Source organism: Herpailurus yagouaroundi, unplaced genomic scaffold (genome assembly GCF_014898765.1).
Source record: "Herpailurus yagouaroundi ecotype Mexico unplaced genomic scaffold, PumYag 186, whole genome shotgun sequence".
Taxonomy (NCBI): Eukaryota; Metazoa; Chordata; class Mammalia; order Carnivora; family Felidae; genus Herpailurus; species Herpailurus yagouaroundi.
The window spans coordinates 37,795,404-37,815,570 of record NW_024412417.1 but is presented as its reverse complement, the minus strand read 5'-3'; the positions used below and the strand labels follow the sequence as shown (position 1 = coordinate 37,815,570).

The window sequence follows — 20,167 nt, the reverse complement described above, 5'->3', positions numbered from 1 at the left end:
GCAGATGCATTTAAAGCTTTGTGGCACATGGACCACACTGGACGTTTCATAAACTTAGTGGTTACTGTCACCATCTCGGGGAGCTGAGGTGGGTCACAGCATTGGATCCTGGAGCTAGTCTGCCTGGGTTCGAATTCCAGAGGACACTGAATCCCTATGAGGCTTCCCCCGTCTAAATAAAATGGGGCTATTAACAGTCCCTAATTCATAGGTGGGTGTAAAGATTAAACTGGAACAGGTTGTGGGGCAGAATTAGTGCTCAAAAAAAGTCAGTTATTATTATTGCTATTACTACTCTTCCCTAATGTGTTACTACCTCCATTGGAAACTGATTTACTGGAATTTTTCTTTTTTCTTTTTGTATTGCTACTTCCTTACTTCCCAAGATGCTTTGTGAACCAAGTTCAGGTACCTGTCCTCTTCAGCCTGTCAGAGGTTAACAGCACCTCTGGCACCTCCAGGGCAGCGTCACCAAAGCTAAGAATTTGATGTCTGTCTCCCTGCTTTGGGCTTTGGGGATACACAGACAGTTCCCAGGGACTGTTGTTATCAGTCCACTCCAGAGCCCGAAGGGGCTGCGTTCATTCGGCTGCCAGGGGGTTGGCAGGTGCACCCGAAAGCCATCAGGAGGCACAAGGCAGCCTGCACAGCAGATCGCCCCCTTCCTTGCTGCGGATTTAACAACGGGTCTCTGTGATCGGCCCTTATGGCCTCCTGAGGCTATGCTGGATTCCACCAGATTCCATATATTGTCCCCACCACAAGAAGAGAATATTTTCCTTTCTCCAAGAGATTAGAAGCAACAACGACTTGTCAAAGGACAAACTTGGGAGCCCATGAGACCCCGCCTCAAACCCCTGAACAACCCATAGGACCCTGGATACGTGACATAAGCCTTTGGAGCCTCCATTTTCTCCAGTGTAAAATGGGAATGTTTGGCTCATTAAACTGTTTCGCTGATTCCAAGCAGCCGTTGGGCCGGATGCTAGAGGACCGAGAATGAACTGGCCGGCCGCGCCCTCTCGGAGCTTGCCGTGACCCAGGGCCCAGAGCTCTAAGAAGTGAGCAGCATGCTGGGGTAGAAAATGAAGGGGCAGCTGCCTTCGTGTGGCCAGGGAAGGCTTTTCTGAGCAGTTAGCAGTGAAACTAGGGAGGAGCAGTCCCAGCAGAGGGAAGAGGGCAGTCCACAGTCCTGAGGCCAGGAAGCGCGTTCAGGGAACCCGAGATGAGCCAGTGGAGTGGCACCGCTTTCCCTACCCTGTTTGAAGAGTCTTTTGGAGGCTTAAATAACACATTCTTTGAAAGTTGTTGCTGTCTATATATTCAGGTACTAACAAAAAGAGCATTCGAGAACAAACTTAAAAACTACAGTTGATGTAGCAGAAGTTCCAGTTAAGCAAGAACCATTAAAAAATGTGTAACAACATCTTGAACCACTCACTATTTTAATCCTCTTTTGGGATTTTTCTCTCCCTCTTTTGACTGATAATTCTGTGTCCCCCTCCATCCGCTTCAGGTGGTGCCATTTTTCTTCCCCTGAGCAGCCCGCTCTCACCCCACTGCCCTTGTGACCTGGCACCCTCAACCCCTTCCCTTTTCTTTACAGACCAGAGCTGACTCTCATAAATTAAGTTCAAAATGTAGCCTCTGGTCCCACCAGCACTGCTGTTGAATCCTTTGTAAATTTAGTTATTTATTTTGAGAGAGAGAGCGAGCGTGTGAGAGGAGGAGGGCCAGAGAAGGGGAGAAGAGAGAATCCCAAGCACGCTTCACACTGTCAGCACAGAGCCTGACACGGGGCTCAATCCCACGAAACGCGAGATCACAACCTGAGCTGAAATCAAGACTCAGAAGCTTAACCGACTGAGCCACCCAGGCACCCCTGGTGCTGAATCTTAATAGTCATGGTCACCTGCAGAAGAAACCGCTGTTCCAGTGCAGATAGTGGTATGTGGACGTATAAAATAGCACCATTTCTGAAACTCGGGGTGTCTGTGGAATATCTTTCTGGGCTTCCGCCACGTTGCAAATGCAGAACCGAAGATGTTTATCCGAGGACTTCCCAAGTTCAAGTTGCATGAAACATATGTTTAGAAGTCTGTCTGGTTATGTTTTACAGGTCGTTTATGCTTCTGACTAATACACTGAATAGGAGTTTTTACTGTATTTCAATCCCAAGGTTATAGATTAGCTGCGACAGCATAGAGTTTATTTCAGATGCAAATTCCTGTGGCTTGCATCCGAATGAGCCATTGGAGGTGATTGGAAGAGGCAGCTTTTGTTTGGCCCACTGAATGCAGGGATTCTCAGCCCTAACAGCACAATAGACCATCAGGTTCCTTACTGCAGTAAGAGATTTTTCAAGAACATCTACATATTCAAACATATCTTCCTCACACATAACATTCTGCCAGCCGGAAGTGAGCACCAAGATTTAAGTGGTTGGGAGGGTTGAAAGGAATCTATAGTCGTTACAGATTCTAGGAGGAATTACTTCAGTGAGATGATCACCTCCTCCTTCCCTAAGCTATCTATCAGAAGGACCACTAAAGGGGTGGAGAGCTTTCATTGTAGCCACAAGATGGTAATTTTGGAACATGGAACACGTCAGGAATGGGTGGGATTTCTCAACAGATACACTAAGTGGTTTTGAGGGAAGTGAGGGAACTGACCGTTCCAGGGTAGGAAGAACCAGAAAAGAAAAAGCAGGAAACATGTTCTCATTTACTCTGCAAACGTCCCAAGGGCTTGCCTTGACAAGGAAACCGTGTGATAAATGAAAAAAGCTCTGGGAAAGAATTTGTTCAAATCTCAGCTTTGCTTTTGCCTTTCTCTGAAATATTTTATTTTTTGCCTTCCTGACCGTCCATTTCCTCATCTGTAAAATGGGTACAGTAGCAGGACCTAGTTACTAGGGTTATTGCAAGAATTAAATAACACAATTTCTAAAAATACCTAGCAGTGTAGGTGCCCAGTGAATGAATGCTGTTACCTTGCCCCAAGTAAACCAAAATACTTTCAAAAAAGCAGTTTTGATGTACTCAAATTTTAAGAGATCAGATCTCTCTGCAGTGTAGGTGTTCATTGTGTACCTAATGTCTTGCCAGAGGTTATTGTGGTTATTCGTTGCGTGCCAAGTATATGTGTCCCTCTAGGGCAGAGTAGGTGTCTAAATATTTATGGAGCAAAAAGTTGGCAATGGCCATAATGGTCGGAACAGCTCCGTTACCAGGCACAGAAAGTGAAGAGAGCTCTCTTATTTTACCTCTTTTCACGCAACAGCCTCAGCCTGGTGGGGTCAGGCTTATTCCCCCCAAGGAGTGGCTGATACTCAGTTCTGGTTTGCGAAGCAGAGCAAGTCAACAGGATGATGGAGGGAAAGAAGTTCGTTTCTGGATACTGATTCCAGCAGCAGCTGTTGGCTGCTAGCCGAGAAGTATGCCTGCGCGAACAGCTTTGCACTCCCAGCGCAAACATTTCCCTGTGGCGCACGTGAAGCTAAGGACCAACGTGTGGTGTTTGTTTTCTTCCCGGAGACGCAGAAACGTTCATGGGAATCGACTCCTTCCCTTTCTGCTTACGTTGCTGACAGGCTTCCTGGCTGAGCAGCCGTTTTCCGTTTTGAGTGGCAGTGCATTCTGTCACGGGGAGAATATCTTCATCACTTCTGCTCATGGAACGTGTGCAGAGCTTCCCCAGTTTGGAGTAGTTCCAAGAGGGAAACGTTCAAGGGTGGGTTTGCCGGGTCCGCGTGTATGTATAAAACGAACACATCTGTGTAAACTGTTAATTGGGGAAAAAAGCACTTTGCAAAACGGTATCCACAACTTGAATGAACCCATGATTTTTTAAAAACAGACACCTCTCTCTCTAGCTCTCTGTCTCTCTCTCTCACACACACCCACACGTTTTGTTAAAGTCAGTGTATTAACAACGATCATCTCTGGGTGTGAAAGTGAGATTAACAGGTAACATTCAGTTTCTTCTTCGCACTGTGTCCCCAGTTTATGTCATTCTTGTAATGAAAAGTGAAATCTGCAGGACAAGCCTCAGAGTCTCAGGGAACAGAGCCACAAAGTCTTCACTTTTGACACATGTCAGACTGATGTTTGGAACAGAAGCACGTGTAGCTTTTCAAAGTCCCTGCTCAGCAGCAGACCCTCCCCCTGCCCCCCGCAGGGACCGTGCGTCCTGCCCTCCACTCACCATCCAGACGCCTGGGCTGAGTGAGAACACATACCCTATAGAGGTAACTTCTAGAATAGTTAAAAGCCTCTCTCTCTAGCTGTATGTTGAGTCCCCAGCCCTTAGTACCACGACTGTAGCTTTGCTTCCAGCTCCCATCATCACTCGTCCATCTTACCTTCTCGGCTTCCTCCTGCAGCCACGCCCCTGCATACAAACCTAAGTGCCCACTGTTGGAATGACTCCCTTCTGGAGACTGTCCGAGCCACAGAGGCGCGGATGTGAGCTCCTTAGCGCCAATGCAGTTCTCCCCCCGACCTCCCCAGGGGGCATCACTTCTGCCTTGGTCTCCTCTTAACCCCCACTGCCTGCACCTGCTCCTCCTCACTGTCCCCCCTCCCCCACCCCACCCCTGTTCAGATTCCCCCTCTGGGCCCTCGCCAGGGCTGAGGCTGTCTCTCTGGAGGACTCCCCACTCCCACCCCCCGCTCCCAGGCTCCGCACACATTCCAGATCCGTGCCTCGGTCCGTTTCCCGTAGCTGCTTGATGGTGCAGACCGAGGGTTCTCGCATGCTTGGGATGTTGCAGAGGCTTAATAACTGTTGGGCCACATAAGTGAACAAGTGTATCAAATAGGCTTCTAAAATTTCTCATCAGTTACAAAAGTAACTGGGGGAGAATCCGATGACCTGAGAAGATAACCGAAGTAGAAGTGAACCTTGGGCACCCTCGCTCTGTTTGTTTCTAGCCCTTACACTTCTTAGAAGGAGACGTTCCGTCGTGCACTGGGGCTTCTACCCTTTCCTGAGCGATTCCGCGTCGCGTCTTTCCAGGCCTGTGCTGCTTGGTGGAGCCGGGAGGAGGAGCGGGGCTTTAGTCCCTTCAGACCGGGCTTCAGCTCCAGGCTCTGCTGTCTCCTTACCGGGAGATTTTAGGAACATGAGTTAACGTCTCTGTGCCTCCGTTTCTTCATGTTACTTAGTATAAGAAACTAGTGGCTTCCCTCACAGGTGGGAGTACACGAGATAGTGTAGGTAAGGCAACTGGAATGCTTTCATTCATTTCGTAAACGCTTATTGAGTGCCTGCTGTATGCCAGGCACATTTTAGTGAACAAAATAGAAACGTGTGTGCCCTCAGTGGGAAGAAAGAAGGAAATAAGGAGTAATCAGAGACAGGAAGACGATAGAGCAGGTGTAAAGGGGATGGAAAGTCGCTGGAGGGTCGTCAGGCCAGGAAAGCCGCCTCTGAGGAAGTGCTGATTTTGAGAGCCCTGGAGGGAAGGACAGAGCCTGGAGATCTGGGAGGGCCACAGGGTGTGTGCATCACGGGAGGGAGGCCAGGGCCCTCACTGCCCAGCAGAGGGAGCCGCAGGCACGGTGGCAGGAGCTGGTCCAAAGGAGCCAGGAGGCAGTATTGGAGTTGAGGTGCAGACTGTGTGTGGTGTTTATTCTGAGTGCGGTAGGAATCCTCACCAGTAAGGACTCGATAAGTACATGCTTTCTTCGCTCTGAGTTTTTCTTTCCTTTCCTTAAACAATATGAAAGCATTTCCTAAACTGTACCCAGTGATGTAGCCCAGGGCAAGTCATTTAGTCTTTGATTTTAGTCTGCCAAATGCCAGCAAGATTATACCTTCTTTAATCAATATACCTATAAATTAGTACTAATGTCGAGAAAGTGCTTTGAAATTTTGGAAAGTTATACAAATGTGGGTTACCCTACTGATTCCTGAGCCTTCTAGGGCCTTGGTCTGCGGACTTTGGCTGAGCATACCACTCTGCTCTGGTATTTGGGGGCTCAGTACTGGCTATGTTGACTGCTTCACCAGTGAAAAATTGTGTTCTTTGATCCTCAAACTCACATTTGGAGAAATAGGTCATTTGTCAGATGTCTCACTGGCATTTAGGGGAAGAACCCTTTATGTAGGCAAGATGGACCTGTGTCAAATGAAGTGCGTGCTGATGTGACAAGTGTCAGTGCAGTAGACTTGACAGAATTTCGAGGGAATAAATACCATATGCCATCATCACTGGAGTTGTGGGCCAACCATGGAAGGACTTACACTGTATGGAACGCTTATCATCAGGAGCTTTCTGGTAGTGAACTTGGAGGTGGTCCATGCTTAGAAATGAGAGGTGAATGGCATGTTTAACTTTTCTGAATCCAGTTAATGTTACTTTTTTTCTTTCTGAAAATGTATCTGTTACTTGATTGTATCTGTTGGTCAGGTTGTTCAGAAATACTGGAGTAACATAGATTTGGGGAGAGAAAATCATCTACACTGTCTGCTACAGAGAATTCTCTGCTACATTCATATGTGAATGGTGTCTTAAAATTTTTTTAATTTTGGGGGTGCCTGGGTGGCACAGTCATTTAAGCGACCAGCTCTTGACCTCAGCTCAGGCCATGATCTCATGGTTTGTGAGTTCGAGCCCCACATCGGGCTGTGTGCTGATGGCGTGGAGCCTGCTTGGTATTCTGTCTCTCCTTCTCTCTGCCCCTGCTTGTGAGCACTTGCGCGTGCTCCCTCTCGCTCTGTCGCTCTCTCTGTCTCAAAAACAGAAAACATAGACTTTAAAAAATCTTAAATTTTTCCAAGAGATTTCTCAACTTTAGGGTAAGAAACCTGAAACCTCTTATTATACATAATCATCTTAAGCTTGGGAAGTTCTTCCTTATGTCTGGCTCAGATCTTCTACAATTTGAGTATATTTCTTCTTCGTTCGTGCAAATGGAAAACAGCTGTTCAGCCTTCCCCCATAACAACCTTTCATGTTCTTGAGGATGGTTATTAAATCCCTCCCCAGCCTTCTTTCCTTGGGACTAAATAGTGCCTTTAACCGATCTTCAAAGTGCCCATTTTCCACTCCTTTAATCATCTCCTGGTCTTTCCTAAGCTTTTCTCCATCCTTTAAATGTGGATGCCAAATTGGAACGCAGTATTCTATGGAGAGTCTCACAGTGAACTGGGATCGCTACCTGTTCAGGCTGTCACATGTGATCGTCATTCATGTGGGACTCCAGCCATCTCACCAACATCCAGAAGGATGAGATGTGGGACGGACAGTTCCCTCCGCAGTTGGGCTGGGCCTGGGCGTGGCTGCAGCCAAGGATTTGGAGGCTGAGGCCTTTAGCAACCCACAAGCCAGGTGCATTCTAAGAAAAATTTGCAGGCCTACAAACCCCTGCCTCCCCATCCTGAGTTTGGCAACCAGGTCTGTAGTGTGGGAACCCTTTCCCAAGTGCTGTTTCCTCTTAGGCAGAACCATCCTGCGAAGGACTTCACTGCTGGTTTCCACGCCTGAGTCAAATTTACATGCAGGCAACATGAAGTCCCTCGGGGTCTGTCACTTCCTCCCCCAGACAGCTTCCTTTTGGAACAGATCTTTTAGGACAAGTGGCATTAATTTCTGTGTCTAAACTCATTGAAATCACAGAGGAAGGAGAATCTCACAAATTGTTCAGTGAGCTCAGGAAGGTAAACAAATTAATTGTCCAGTGTCCACTGTCAAGAATGAGAGAGGTAATGTGTCATGGAAATTGTCTTAATCATGTGCCATCTCTGTTGTTCGGGGCTTCGATTGGGTCACTGACGTGTGACCTTTTCCTATCCTCTCCCGCTCCGTTTTCCCCAAAAACTCCAGTTCCTTGGGTGTAAATGGTCCTGGTGTGGGGATTTTCAGAATCACCAGAATGGAGGCAGGTATACAGGACTAGAGTTCCATTGTTTACTTCAGCAGGCTTGTGTTCGAGCAAAGCCCAGCCTGGGGGCTCTCAGACACTTCCCTCCTTGGTCAGCTTCTGCAGGAAGCAGACATCTGGCATCAGCCGTTGGCCAACATGTGACCTTGGACAAATACAGGAGGGCAAGAATGAGTTTTGACCAGGGTGATTCTGTAACAAGACTCCATGTAGGCAAAGCCTAAATTAGCATGACTCTCTAAATACTGCAGGGCCTGAATGAATGATGTGTGTGACCAAGAGATTTGCTGACAAATGATATGAAATCCTTACTATATTTTCCCTCTCTCCAAGATTTTGGAGCTCATTAAACAATGTCTCCTTAAGCAGTGTCTCACAGGTCAATTGTCTTTGCGCTTTTGAGAGAAGTACTAAATTTTGCATTACAACCAAAATGTGTGGGTACCTGAGACATCAGGTTTGGGATGACTGATTCCTGGGGTCATTTGGAGTCCTCTACACTTCACAGTAAGATACAGTACGGAGAGTGCCGACTGTTTGTGCTCGGGTACGTGTAAGTTCAGAAGGGTGCATTTCCATGGAGCATGCCCACTCTTCATTGAAAGGGAGGCGGATGATCCTGGTTCCATTCTGATGAATCACCAGGATATGCATGTACATTGCAAAGACATTTGTCAGGCCACCTAAGATCTTTGTCCTTCTTTAATGAGACTCACAATTCTAACGGGGTAAATAAAACTTCACCACACGCGCTGCATGAAGCTGCCCGTCTGCCCCGCAGGCTGTGGACCCTGCAGGTGGGAAGATAATGCAACGTGTAACTTCCTCACTTCTTGTTCTAGTCTAACAGGCAACCCGCTAAGCTGAACCTCCTCACCTGCCAAGTGAAACCAAACGCCGAGGACAAGAAGTCTTTTGACCTGATATCACGTGAGTCCTTTTTCTCTCCGGATCAGTGTGTGTGGCTTCTGACATACATCTCCATCTCCGGGCGTGCAAACAGCAGCTTTCCCAGGCAGGGCCCCTGGCGCTCCTGCACGGGCACGTTGCTACATTGACACTGAGCCCACCCACGGGGGGGGGGGGGGGGGGGGGGACATAACAGGGTCAGATCTGACCCCCAGTGGATTCATATCGAGATCTGTACGTTAAACTAGACCAGTTCTTGACCATGAGCCCACAGTTTTATGCGCTTGGAGAGATTCTTCTAAGTGCATTCCTATTTCTCTCCTAGATCTGCTGAATCACAGTCTTTGCTGTGAAGCCCAGACATAAATATTTTTAAGAAGTCCCAGGTGATTCTGATGTGTACCTGTGGTTAAGAATCTCTGGCATGGGGCGCCTGGGTGGCTCGGTTGGTTAAGCGTCCAACTCTTGATCTCAGCTCAGGTCATGATCTCACGGTGCGTGAGATCGAGCCCTGAGTTGGACTGTGCACTGATGTGCTGACGGCACAGAGCCTGCTTGGGATTTTCTCTCCTCTGTCTCTCTGCCTCTCCCTTTGCTCTCACTCACTCTCTGTCTCAAAATAAATAAACGTTTAAAAAAAAAAAAAAAAAACAGAAAAATCTCTGGCATAGACTTGGGAGTGCAGGTGTGCCCCTATAACCCTACAGCGGACCTGCCCAGAGTTTTGTCCCTGCAAAACGGGACTCTTAAAAATCATCTTGCTTCCAAGAAAAACTGCCTTCCAACCTCCCAAATGGACGACACTGCATGCCATCACTCTCTCACTCCATGGGTTTTGAAAAGTACGCTTTTCCCAGTGATGAGGGCTCATAAAGACCCTCCCATCCCCCAAGCTGTGGCCTGTATCTTCATGGTTTGCAGAGAGTGGGGTAAGATTGTTTTCCTCTAGACCAGCTCCCTGTGCTTAACCCTGGTCCCATGGTTGCACTGACGGACCCCCGTGGTCACTGAAGGGACACCTCTTTATAAGGGAAGAGGACAGTAGGACCGATAGTGACTCACCAGTATTATGAAATCCTACATATTAACCTTCAGTATTCTCCCTTCTCTCTAGAGCCCTATGGGGCTGTCCACCAGCTCAAGTGCACAATCTGTGTGCACAGCACAGAAACACTTATCTGCCCCCTTGAAATCCTCTGATGGAGTTGTGTGAATAGAAGCCCCAAAACAGTTTCAACCCAAAAGGCTCAATCCGTTGTGAGACCCTTTAGATCCAAGCTGGATTATGCAGCATCTATTAAAGTTCAGAGTCCCCATGATTTTTAGGACCAAGAAATTTCTCAGACTATTGAGGAGAAAGAAATATGAAAAGTGGGAGTTATGACCCCAAAAAGCCAAGAAATCCTAGACTTGAGAGCCTGTAGCTTATTAATAATAGGCATCCGTTACCGAACATCTGGTATGTGCCAGGGGCTTTATAAACATTATGGCTGATCCTCACAAAAGCTCTATTAATTTCCTGTTTTATAGAAGAGAAAACTGAGGCTCAGAGACATTCAGTGATTTACCCAAGGTCACACAGCAGTAAAGCAAGATTCCTCAGCCAGGGTTCTTGGGCTCAACCACGCATGGCGTGTTCTTGGACAAACACATTCTCTGTCTCTCTCTCAAGGAGATACAGGGTGTGAGTACTTGACCTGCAAGGAGATACAGGGTGTGAGTACTTGACCTGGAGCAGTCACGAAGCAAGTGACTGGTTAGTACAGAAAGGTTAGTTGGACCTATGTTGAAGCAGTCTAGCAAATCCTGCATTTTAAGAAAGAGTGTCCATTGCATACGCTTGCCCAAACTATCCAGGTTAGGCTGTTCCCTCCTTACCCGGGTAGCAGCTTGATGGTGCCTCTCAAGCAGGGTTGAAGCCCTACCTCCCTGAAGCCTGATTCAGCCAGAGAGCAACCTGGGTCAATGTATGCCTACTTGTAGGGGCTGCCCTGTGAGTTAGGGATCATTGAAGAAAACGATTTTTTTTTTTTAAAAAGAAACAGTAAAAGGCAAATTTAAAATGACAAGTAAAATATTGAACTGGCAGCCAGCAGTCTCCAGTTGACCAGCTGGTCACTGAAATCCACTTTGATCACATGGGATCTCTCCCCCTGCCCGTTTTTCTTTTTCACAAAAAGTGCCCGATACCAGGTATTTGCAGTTATTTTATTGTATTACTCTTGCACTTCAGAAAAACAATACCGACAAAGTGAATTGTGTAACTGCTAAATCAAAGTGGTGTAAAAACAAATTATACTAAGATTTTACTTTTATGGTGTTGTTTTTTTTTCTCCAGAAACTTTTCATAATTTACATTATACCTGCAGGTGTTCTGCTTTCTAAAGTCTGGCTCTTTTTCTGTTTTGTGTTGTAGATAATAGGACGTATCACTTTCAGGCAGAGGATGAGCAGGATTATGTAGCGTAAGTAGTTCTGATATAATGGCCCGGGGTCCTGAACCGAACAGGCACCTCTCTCCTGTACCACGTACCTTGAAGTCTCCTTTTTATTACCGAGAACCTCTCCTCGTGGCTCCGCACACTCGCGTCTCACCCGTGGCCCTTCACCTGTCACTCCGCTCTCTGTCCGGGAGCTCAGTGGACTCCCACGCTCCCTTCAGGATTCGGCTCAGGCCTCACCACTCAGGGGCTCTGTTCCTTCCGTCACCCCTGGGCCTGCTCACACTTCTTGATGAGCCTCGGGTTCGGTCTGAGCCCTTTACGGACTGAGAGCTCCCCAGGGCAAGGACCGTGCCTTACTCACCTTTAATCACATCGCCTGCACGTCGCCCGGTGCTGAACCAGTCTGCCGGGTGCTTGGCTGTTACCTGAGGGGAGCAGGAGAGCCTGGCCCTGCGGGAACAGGACAGGCAGGTGGCTCCCGGGGGTGAGCATGGCTCAGGAGCCTCGTGTCGTGGGGGGAACGGGCTTTGGTGTCACACACCCCTGGGTTGGGCTCCTGCCTCACCTGACCCAGGGATGCAGCCTCGGCCAGGTCCCCACCCCCTTTCGTCATGTTCTCCCTGGTCCCAGGCTACCTCATTCCCTCTTCCTTCCTGTAGCCTGCCACCTGCCAGGGCTGAAAAAAGCAGTGTGGGGCCATTATATCTTCAGCTGCTTGGGAGAGAGGATGTTTGCGTTAAAGCTGGCAGTTAAACCTTTTGGTAGCATTCACATTTTCAAAGCCCTGTCCCGTTGGAACACACAGTAAATGCTATTTTCCTTCCTTAGTGATTTCTGGAGAGCCACAGAATTCTGTTCACCCCCATTTCTCCTTACACTTACTCCTTTTCTCTCTCCCTCTACCTTCCTTGCTCTCCTCCTCCTATGAAGAATTCCACTCTTTCCCCATTTCAGGAGAAGTGATAAAGGATCAGAAAGAATAAAGAATGGGTCGAAAAGATGTACAGTTGGAAGAAACAGAGCAAAAAGGGGCAGGAGGGTGGGCGGGCACTGAGAGAGAAGGTAGGAGAGATTAAGGAAGAGGAGAAAAGTCTTTATCCCGTTCATTCATCTGAAGATTCACTGAATGCCAGCTCCAGGCCAAAAACTGTGTAAAGCACAGAGAATATAGCGCTAAGTTAGGCAGAGCCCCCTGCCCTGAAGAAACTCGACCTCTGCTGGAAGAGAAGGGCGGTGTGCTGTGGCACACATGGGAGCACGCACCCCCTTGGGTTCTTGGGAGTGTGGTTCCGAGACAATGTCCTCCTAGGAGGAAAGCTGTGTGAACGGCTCATGGCGGTGCCAGAGGGTTATAGATACTCTGCGCTCCACATGCACGCTCCCCTGGCCTGGAAGCGATGGGAAGGAATAGAAAGGAAGCAAGGGATGTGGCTGATCATGGGGTTGGCTAGCTGAGAGCGGCTAGACGAGAAGTAACACCAGGAGAGGCCGGGAGGGAGGCCTTCCACCCTCAGACTCACGGACGTCGTATTTATCGAGATCGCCCTGCACGTCGTGCGTGTCGGGCTCTGTTACTCCTCACAGCCCCGGGAGGCAGACACTGCTCTCCCTCCTTTGAAAACGAGGGCACTAAAAGGCAGCGCACCCATGGTCACAGTCCCAGTAGCCCAGGGGTCTTCTGGGCGAGTTGGGGAAGGGAGTCCTTCGGCCTACCGCGGGTGTCTCCTTGCCCGCAGTATAGGTGCTCACTGTGGGCGAGCGGGGGCTCGCCTACGGTATCGCTCATCTTTTCAGTCACAAGGTTGGCTTAATTGTGCCCGTTTTGCAGATGATTTAACAAATCAAGTGAGGTTAAGTGACTTGTTTAAGGGCTCAAAACAAAATGGTAGAAATGTGATTGCAATGCTGGCCCTGCTGGCCCGTGCAGTTCCCAGTTCACCACACTGTGTGATGAGAGGTCACGGGTTACAGGTCACTCAAAGGTGAGAGTGTCGAGGAATCCAGACCATCACGTTTGCCTTGACTGGGGTGGCATCGCTTGGTTTACTTCTGGGAACTTCATCCCCCTCCTTTATTAAGACATGGGACCAACAGTAGGTGCCTGGTTAAGGCCTTTGTTGGAAGGTAGCAGTGAAAGGTGGTGCGAGCAGGTGAGCATCGCTGGCTGTGACAGGTGTCACTGGTTCCTGCTGGAAAAGGTACAGCAGGCGGTCACATGTATGGGCACTCCTGACACGTGTGCCATTAAGAATTTCCTAGCTAGGGGCGCCTGGGTGGCGCAGTCGGTTGAGCGTCCGACTTCAGCCAGGTCACGATCTCGCGGTCCGTGAGTTTGAGCCCCGCGTCGGGCTCTGGGCTGATGGCTCAGAGCCTGGAGCCTGTTTCCGGTTCTGTGTCTCCCTCTCTCTCTGCCCCTCCCCCGTTCATGCTCTGTGTCTCTCTGTCCCAAAAATAAATAAACGTTGAAAAAAAAAATAAAAAATAAAATAAAAAAGAATTTCCTAGCCAGAATTCCAAAACCACCTTGGAATATTATTTCCCCTTCTCATGTTTCACTCTTTCCTCCTTTTTTCCCTTCTCCAAACCCCCAAGTGGGAGATTTATGTGAGGCAGGGAACGCATCTGCTGCTTCTTTGTCCTCAAACCCAAGCCATTACTATTGTATTTTTTCTGTGACTTCCAGAGAATTCAGTCCCCAGTTTGGGCAAAGAGGTGTATAGGCTTCTTACCCGTGAGACCGAACGCCCTTCAGTGAAAGGCTTGCTGAGCCCATCGGGCAGGTGCCGCACTTGGCCTTCCCTGGGGCTGGAGGTGGCAGAAGGGGGCTTTGCTTTGAGTGACGTGGGAGGTAACGGTGGAGGGAGCATACACCCCCGGGCTTGGGTCCTCATTTACCTGCAAGCTGCATAGAAACAGTTTGGCTGCACCCTCGAGTTTCTTTCTCATGGAAAGTGCCCGGGGAAATTAAACGTAGAGCTGCATTCTCACCGAGGGAGGAGGTGGGCACCAGAGAAAGCAGCTCCCTGTCTGTTTCAAGTCAGGCTGAGGACTTCTGGTCCAGCCTTCGCCCCCTAGTGGCCGTTTGACCTTGAGCCTGATCAGCCCCTCAGTCTTCTTTCTTTCTTTCTTTTTTTTACAAAGATTGTTTATTGTTTGTTTGTTTGTTTGTTTGTTTGTTTGTTTAAATTCAAGTTAGTTAACAGACAGTGTAGTCTTGGCTTCAGGAGTAGAACACAGTGATTCATCTCCTACATGGGAAACCCAGTGCTTATCCCAACAAGCGCCCTCCGTAATGCCCATCACCCATCTAGCCCATGCCCCCCACCTCCCCTCCAGCAGCCCTCAGTTTGTTCTCTATATTTAACAGTCTCTTCTGGTTTTCCCCCCTCTCTGTTTTCATCTTATTTTGCCTTCCCTTTCCCTGTGTTCATCTGTTGAGTTTCTCAAATTCCACATATGAGTGAAATCCTATGATATCTGAATTTCTCTGATTGACTTATTTCACTTAGCATAAAACACTGGTTCCCTCCACATTGCTGCAAATGGCAAGATTTCATTCTTTTAAGTTGCCGAGTAACATCCCCTTGTATGTGTATATACACCACATCTTCCTCATCCATTCATCAGTCGATGGATATTTGGGCTCTTTCCATACTTTGGCTACTGTTGACAGCGCTGTTTTAAACATCAGGATGGGCGTGCCCTTCAAATCAGCGTTTTTGTATCCTTTGGGTAAATACCTAGTAGTGCCATTGCTGGGTCGTAGGGTGGTTCTCTTTTTAATTTTTTGAGGAACCTCCACACTGTTTTCCAGAGTGGCTGCACTGGTTTGCGTTCCCACCAGCAGTGCAAAAGGGTTCCTGTTTCTCCACATCCTCGCCAGCATCCGTTGTTGCCTGGGTTGTTCATTTTAGCCATTCTCACGGGTGTGACCCACCTCAGTCTTCTTGTCAGTAAAGACGGGGATCACAGACTTTGCTCGGAGGCTTTGAGACTCCAGATAAAATGTGTAAAGCTTCTGGTACAGCGCCAACATTATTAATCCTGTAAACTCAAAGCAACTTTAGAGTCTTAGAACACAACTGTGCATTATTTTCTGTCTTGCACTTTTTGGTATGCCTGTTACTTTACAATAATTTAAAAAGTTTATTTTTTTAATTGTCGGAAATAGCTGCTTTGGTTCTTGACCCTTTGAGACATAGTCTGTTCCACCAAATTTGAATTATCCTTCCAGAAAATGCATTGCTCTTAAAATACATATTTTCTACTTGTCACTACCACCTCCTCTGTTTCTTTACTTGTCCTGATCTCTTGAGTGAGGAGGCACGCGTGGTGTGACGAAGGAACACTGGGAAGGAGGGGGGGTCAGCAGGCATGTCTCTGCTGGAGGACCTCGTGAGCCCCTAAACCTCTCCGGGCTTCTGCGACCTCATCTCTAAGATATTGTCACCCTCAACGCAGAGGTTTGCTGGAGGACTACATCTCAGAAATCCTCAGTCCTCGGCACACAGTAGACACTGGCATTTCAGATAACCGGAACATCACGACGCTTAAGGAAAGCAAAACAGAGATTCTGCAGACACGGTGCAAACTCCAGTCACCCAGTGCCGCTGATTAACACGTTGTTGAGCCCAGTGTTTTGCATTATTTTTCAGAAAACAATTTCTAGTCTTTAACTTGAAACTAAACGATAGAGAAAATGTCCTTTAATTTAAAAGGTATTGGGGGCACCTAGGTGGCTCAGTCGGTTGAGTGTCCAACTCTTGATTTCAGCTCCGGTCATGATCCCGGGGTCATGGGATTGAGCTCCACAGCAGTTTCCGCGCTGAGTGTGGAGCCTGCCTGGGATTCTGTCTCTCTTTATCTCTCTGTCTCTGCCCCTCTCCCCCGCTTTTGCTCGCTCTCTCTCTAAAAAAATAAAATGAAAATCAATTAATTTCGGGGGTGCCTGGGTCTCTCAATCGGTCGAGCATCTGACTTAGGCTTAGGTCATGATCTCACAGTTTGTGGATTTGAACTCTGAGTTGGGCTCTCTGCTGTCAGCGCGGAGCCTGCTTCGGATCCTCTGTCCCCCTCTGTCTGTCCTTCCCAGATCATGCTTTCCTTCTCTCTCTCAAAAATAAATAATAAACATTAAAAAAAATCAATTTCTAAGTTTCCTCCCCGACAGTGGACTTCCAGAGCACAGGTGCCTTTTGCAAAACTCTTTCTTGCCTCGTGTCCACTTGTCACCAGTTCTTTCTCATCCTCACATTGGGTTGGCCCCACACAGGGCCCTCTTCATTCTGTCCAGATGGAAACGCACGTACCGTGTCGTCCGTGCAAGCCCTCCGTTGTGTTGATCTTGCATTTCATCCACTCCTCTCGTGTCTCTCGGTTTCTCCAGCATGTTGCTTTGCGTTCTCTTAACTTTCTCTTCCCTTTGGGTTTAATTTCTTTCATTTTTCCTCACTGTATTGCTGTGGGGGGTGGGCGGATTCTCTTTTGGAAGCTCTTGACGGAAATAAATTTTTTCCAGTGGAAGGAGGAGACGGCGGCCACACTCTTAAGTCTCCTTCTTCTTTCTTTCGACAACAGATGGATCTCCGTATTGACAAATAGCAAAGAAGAGGCCCTGACCATGGCCTTCCGTGGAGAGCAGAGCACGGGAGAGAACAGCCTGGAAGACCTGACGAAAGCCATCATTGAGGACGTCCAGCGGCTCCCCGGGAATGACGTCTGCTGCGATTGTGGCTCGTCAGGTATTTGCCCCCAAACTTGAGCCGGCTTGTTACGCAGTCTTTCTCCCCCTGTAGAATAAAAATGAGCTCGCTATTTAAGTCCTTGTCTCCTCATGGGCACAGACACACGCCCACCATGTATTTCCAACTCGAATGGTCCCAATTCTGAGCCGCTTTGATGCATGCCATTTGCTTAGCTTGGAAAACTCCCACCTGCTCTCCCCAAATGGTCACCTGCCCAAATGCTACTGGTTAAGTGAGCACTGTGGAACTATGGAGAGAGCACCAGACATGGAGTCCATCATCCTGGTTTTGAATCACCGGCCTGCCACTCAACAGTGTGGACATCCTCATGCCGAGTGCCTTTACTGTTCTGATCTTCAGTTTCTTCGTCCCAAGATGGGACAGTAAACCTCAGTTGTTATGAGGACTTAATGAAATCGTCCGACACATTATACCTTTCTTTCCTTCCTTTCTGCGCTCCGGGGAACCTCCCCAACCTCTATGTCACATGGGTGTCACCTTCCTCCAAACTTCTGTTTTCAAGGACCATCTATATTCTGTAGGTATTGACGGTAGCTGACATGACTTCAGTGCTAACATTGTGATAAGGACTCTGCTGGTTGTGTTTTAGCTTATATTCTCTTGCTGAATGCTCACAGCTGCTCTGTGAGCAGGATACTAGCATCATCACCGTCTTACAGATGGGAACACGAGGGGACTCCAAGAAGTTAAGTGACCTACCTCCCAGGCTCGCCCATCTAGTAGGGATCAGAACATGGTTGCAAACATGTGTGATACGCCCAAGCGTATGATACGCTTTCTCATTGTTTTCCATATGAAAATGGCCTCTACACAACACACCATGAGCACCTCAGAGACCAGTCTCCCAGTTTCTGCTGTGTTCATGTGCATGTGTGATAGTGACTCACGCTGTGTGTGCGAGGATATGGCAGAGGAGTCATAAGTACCCGGGTACTGACCACTCAGAAGGAAGCTTACCACAGAGCACGAACCCTGTAAGTTTTAGTAACGTGGAAATCCGTATTCCCCCTGTTGTGGGGCCCTTGAGGATCATAGGAACAGCTGAGGTCTGTGAAAGCAGCCTCTGACGTTCAGTATTTACGGTCGTCTTATCACCAGGGGGATGGGTTAATGCGTGTCGTAACTGGGAGGTTAACCACACCTGTGGAACCGCGTCCGTCACTGGCGAGGATGACGCGGGTGGTGCGAGAGTGCCTCTCCCCAGGATGTTTCGTGTGCCTCACAGGACAAGGCTTCCTCACATTTTCACGAGAATAAAGAACTTAATTTTGTTTTCAATTTAGGGTTGAAAGAAAATTCTTTAGAATGTCTCTTAGCCGTTTTGCTCTCTGACAGGCTGGTAAGCTTCATGTTAGCCCCTAGGCTAAACCACAAGCATCCATTTCTTCCCTTTAAATCTTTCCCTTTTAACTCTTCACAAGTTTCACTACTCTTACTCTAGCTTCCTTTGTAGTTGGCACACTAAAAGTAGGTATCATGTTTGTTTCATTGTCTTCAAAATGTTCTTTCCACACAGAACCCACCTGGCTTTCAACAAACTTGGGCATTTTGACCTGTATAGAATGTTCCGGCATCCATAGGGAAATGGGGGTTCATATTTCCCGCATTCAGTCTTTGGAACTAGACAAATTAGGAACTTCTGAACTCTTGGTAAGTAGTGACCTGTGCCTGGAAATATATATTGCCGTAAATATATTTAATACGTGGCTTTGGAGGTTTTTTTTTGTTTCTGCCGAGTACAGAGAATTCCAGTTCCTGCATTTAGTGAATTTGCGTGGATATTTAAAATGTAAATCTTGTGGTATGTAACGTTGACTGTTTCTGTTTCCTTTTTGAAGAACTGGTGAATCATGCATTTCTATAATTACTTCAACTAAACTGACTCTTTTTTTCTGGGATGGGCTTTTTTCAAAGCTGCCTTCTTTCAGAATTAGTTTTTATATGATTCACTCACTAGAAGAGCAGTAAAGGGAATTAGGTGTTAAACTCACATGATCACTTTACCCAGTGGCCTGTGTGAATAAAAATAAAGCCTAAAGAGTCTTTCTGTTTTTACTGCTTATAAGCTTGTGTAAGTCCCCATGAAGTGAGAGTGGCCTGTTAGCTACAGCCATAAAGCCCATCGCTCCTTAACCCCGAACTTGTTCAGCTAGTGAGGAGAAATAGGGTGCGAAGGGACGGTGCTGAGATTCATTACGTGGAATGAATCTGTCCTTCCCGTCACGAGTCACCCAGATCAGGAGCCCTCATTGGGTCCAGGCTCTGCTGGTCCCTGCAGTAAGTACACCAAGTAAAGGAAGGGAGGCCCGCTTGGGGTCTCCCATAATGCCTTCTGGTCAGAAGCCCTGTCTTGCATGATTTGAACACGGCTGCACTGTGAGGGAGTCTTTTTACTAAGGGTAAAGGTGCTTGAAGCAAAACAGGGCCCTTCGTACAGAACGCTCTTGGGCAGAACCTGAGGGAGCCTGGGGCTCAAAAATCTGAAAGCCTAGCTTATCACTAGCCTTGTCTGGAGAAAAGGACCCAGAAGTCGAGGCACTTAGCCACCCAGCCAGCAGCATTTGCTTTCTGAGCATCTGCTAAGCAATGGCGGTACGTCTGTGTTGTGTGAGCCCCTGGTTGAGGAAGTATCATACTAATGCTCAGCTTCCTGACTCACTTCAGGATTAGAGAAGAAAGGCTCCGATCTAATACTTGACACATTCTTCTTTAGTGTGGAGGTGGTGTCACTCCCGCCTTAAGGTAGTTAAACCAGTTGACAACCAGAAACAGGGAGAGTCCAAGTCTGAAATACTTGCCAGGTGATAAGCCCAAGATTTTCCCCCCAGAGAGCTGATAGCATGAGTGTTTCTTAAGCTATACGTTGTCCCCCGAATTATCCAAACGACCAAAAGACCTTCAGGACAAATTCTCCTGGAAGGGTCTTGAGCCCAGAAGCGAAATGCTTCCTGCAGCATCCTGATGTGTACCCCAAATGTAAAGGAGAATCCCACATCCTTCTCTGTCCAGTAAGAATAAATCTGCTCAGCCTAAAATTGCGGTGTGATCGAGCTTGAAAAATTATTGCTGTCATTTAACCTAGATTCGTATGTAGAACCTGCTGTCCAATCTCAGTGTGTGTGTGTGTGTGTGTGTGTGTGTGTGTGTGTGTGTGTGTGTG

General features: G+C 47.8%; 1 protein-coding gene across 6 annotated transcripts in view; it reads left to right on the top strand.

The window, feature by feature from the left end:
* The window catches only part of ASAP1 (ArfGAP with SH3 domain, ankyrin repeat and PH domain 1), a 314,485-nt gene that overhangs the window by 250,781 nt on the left and 43,537 nt on the right, over positions 1-20,167 (top strand). For all 6 annotated transcript variants that reach the window (XM_040494438.1, XM_040494435.1, XM_040494437.1 and 3 more), the window contains 4 exons: positions 8,732-8,819; positions 11,215-11,263; positions 16,820-16,983; positions 18,524-18,657. In XM_040494438.1, the coding sequence (XP_040350372.1) occupies positions 8,732-8,819; positions 11,215-11,263; positions 16,820-16,983; positions 18,524-18,657 (435 nt within the window). The remainder of the gene's footprint in view (positions 1-8,731; positions 8,820-11,214; positions 11,264-16,819; positions 16,984-18,523; positions 18,658-20,167) is intronic.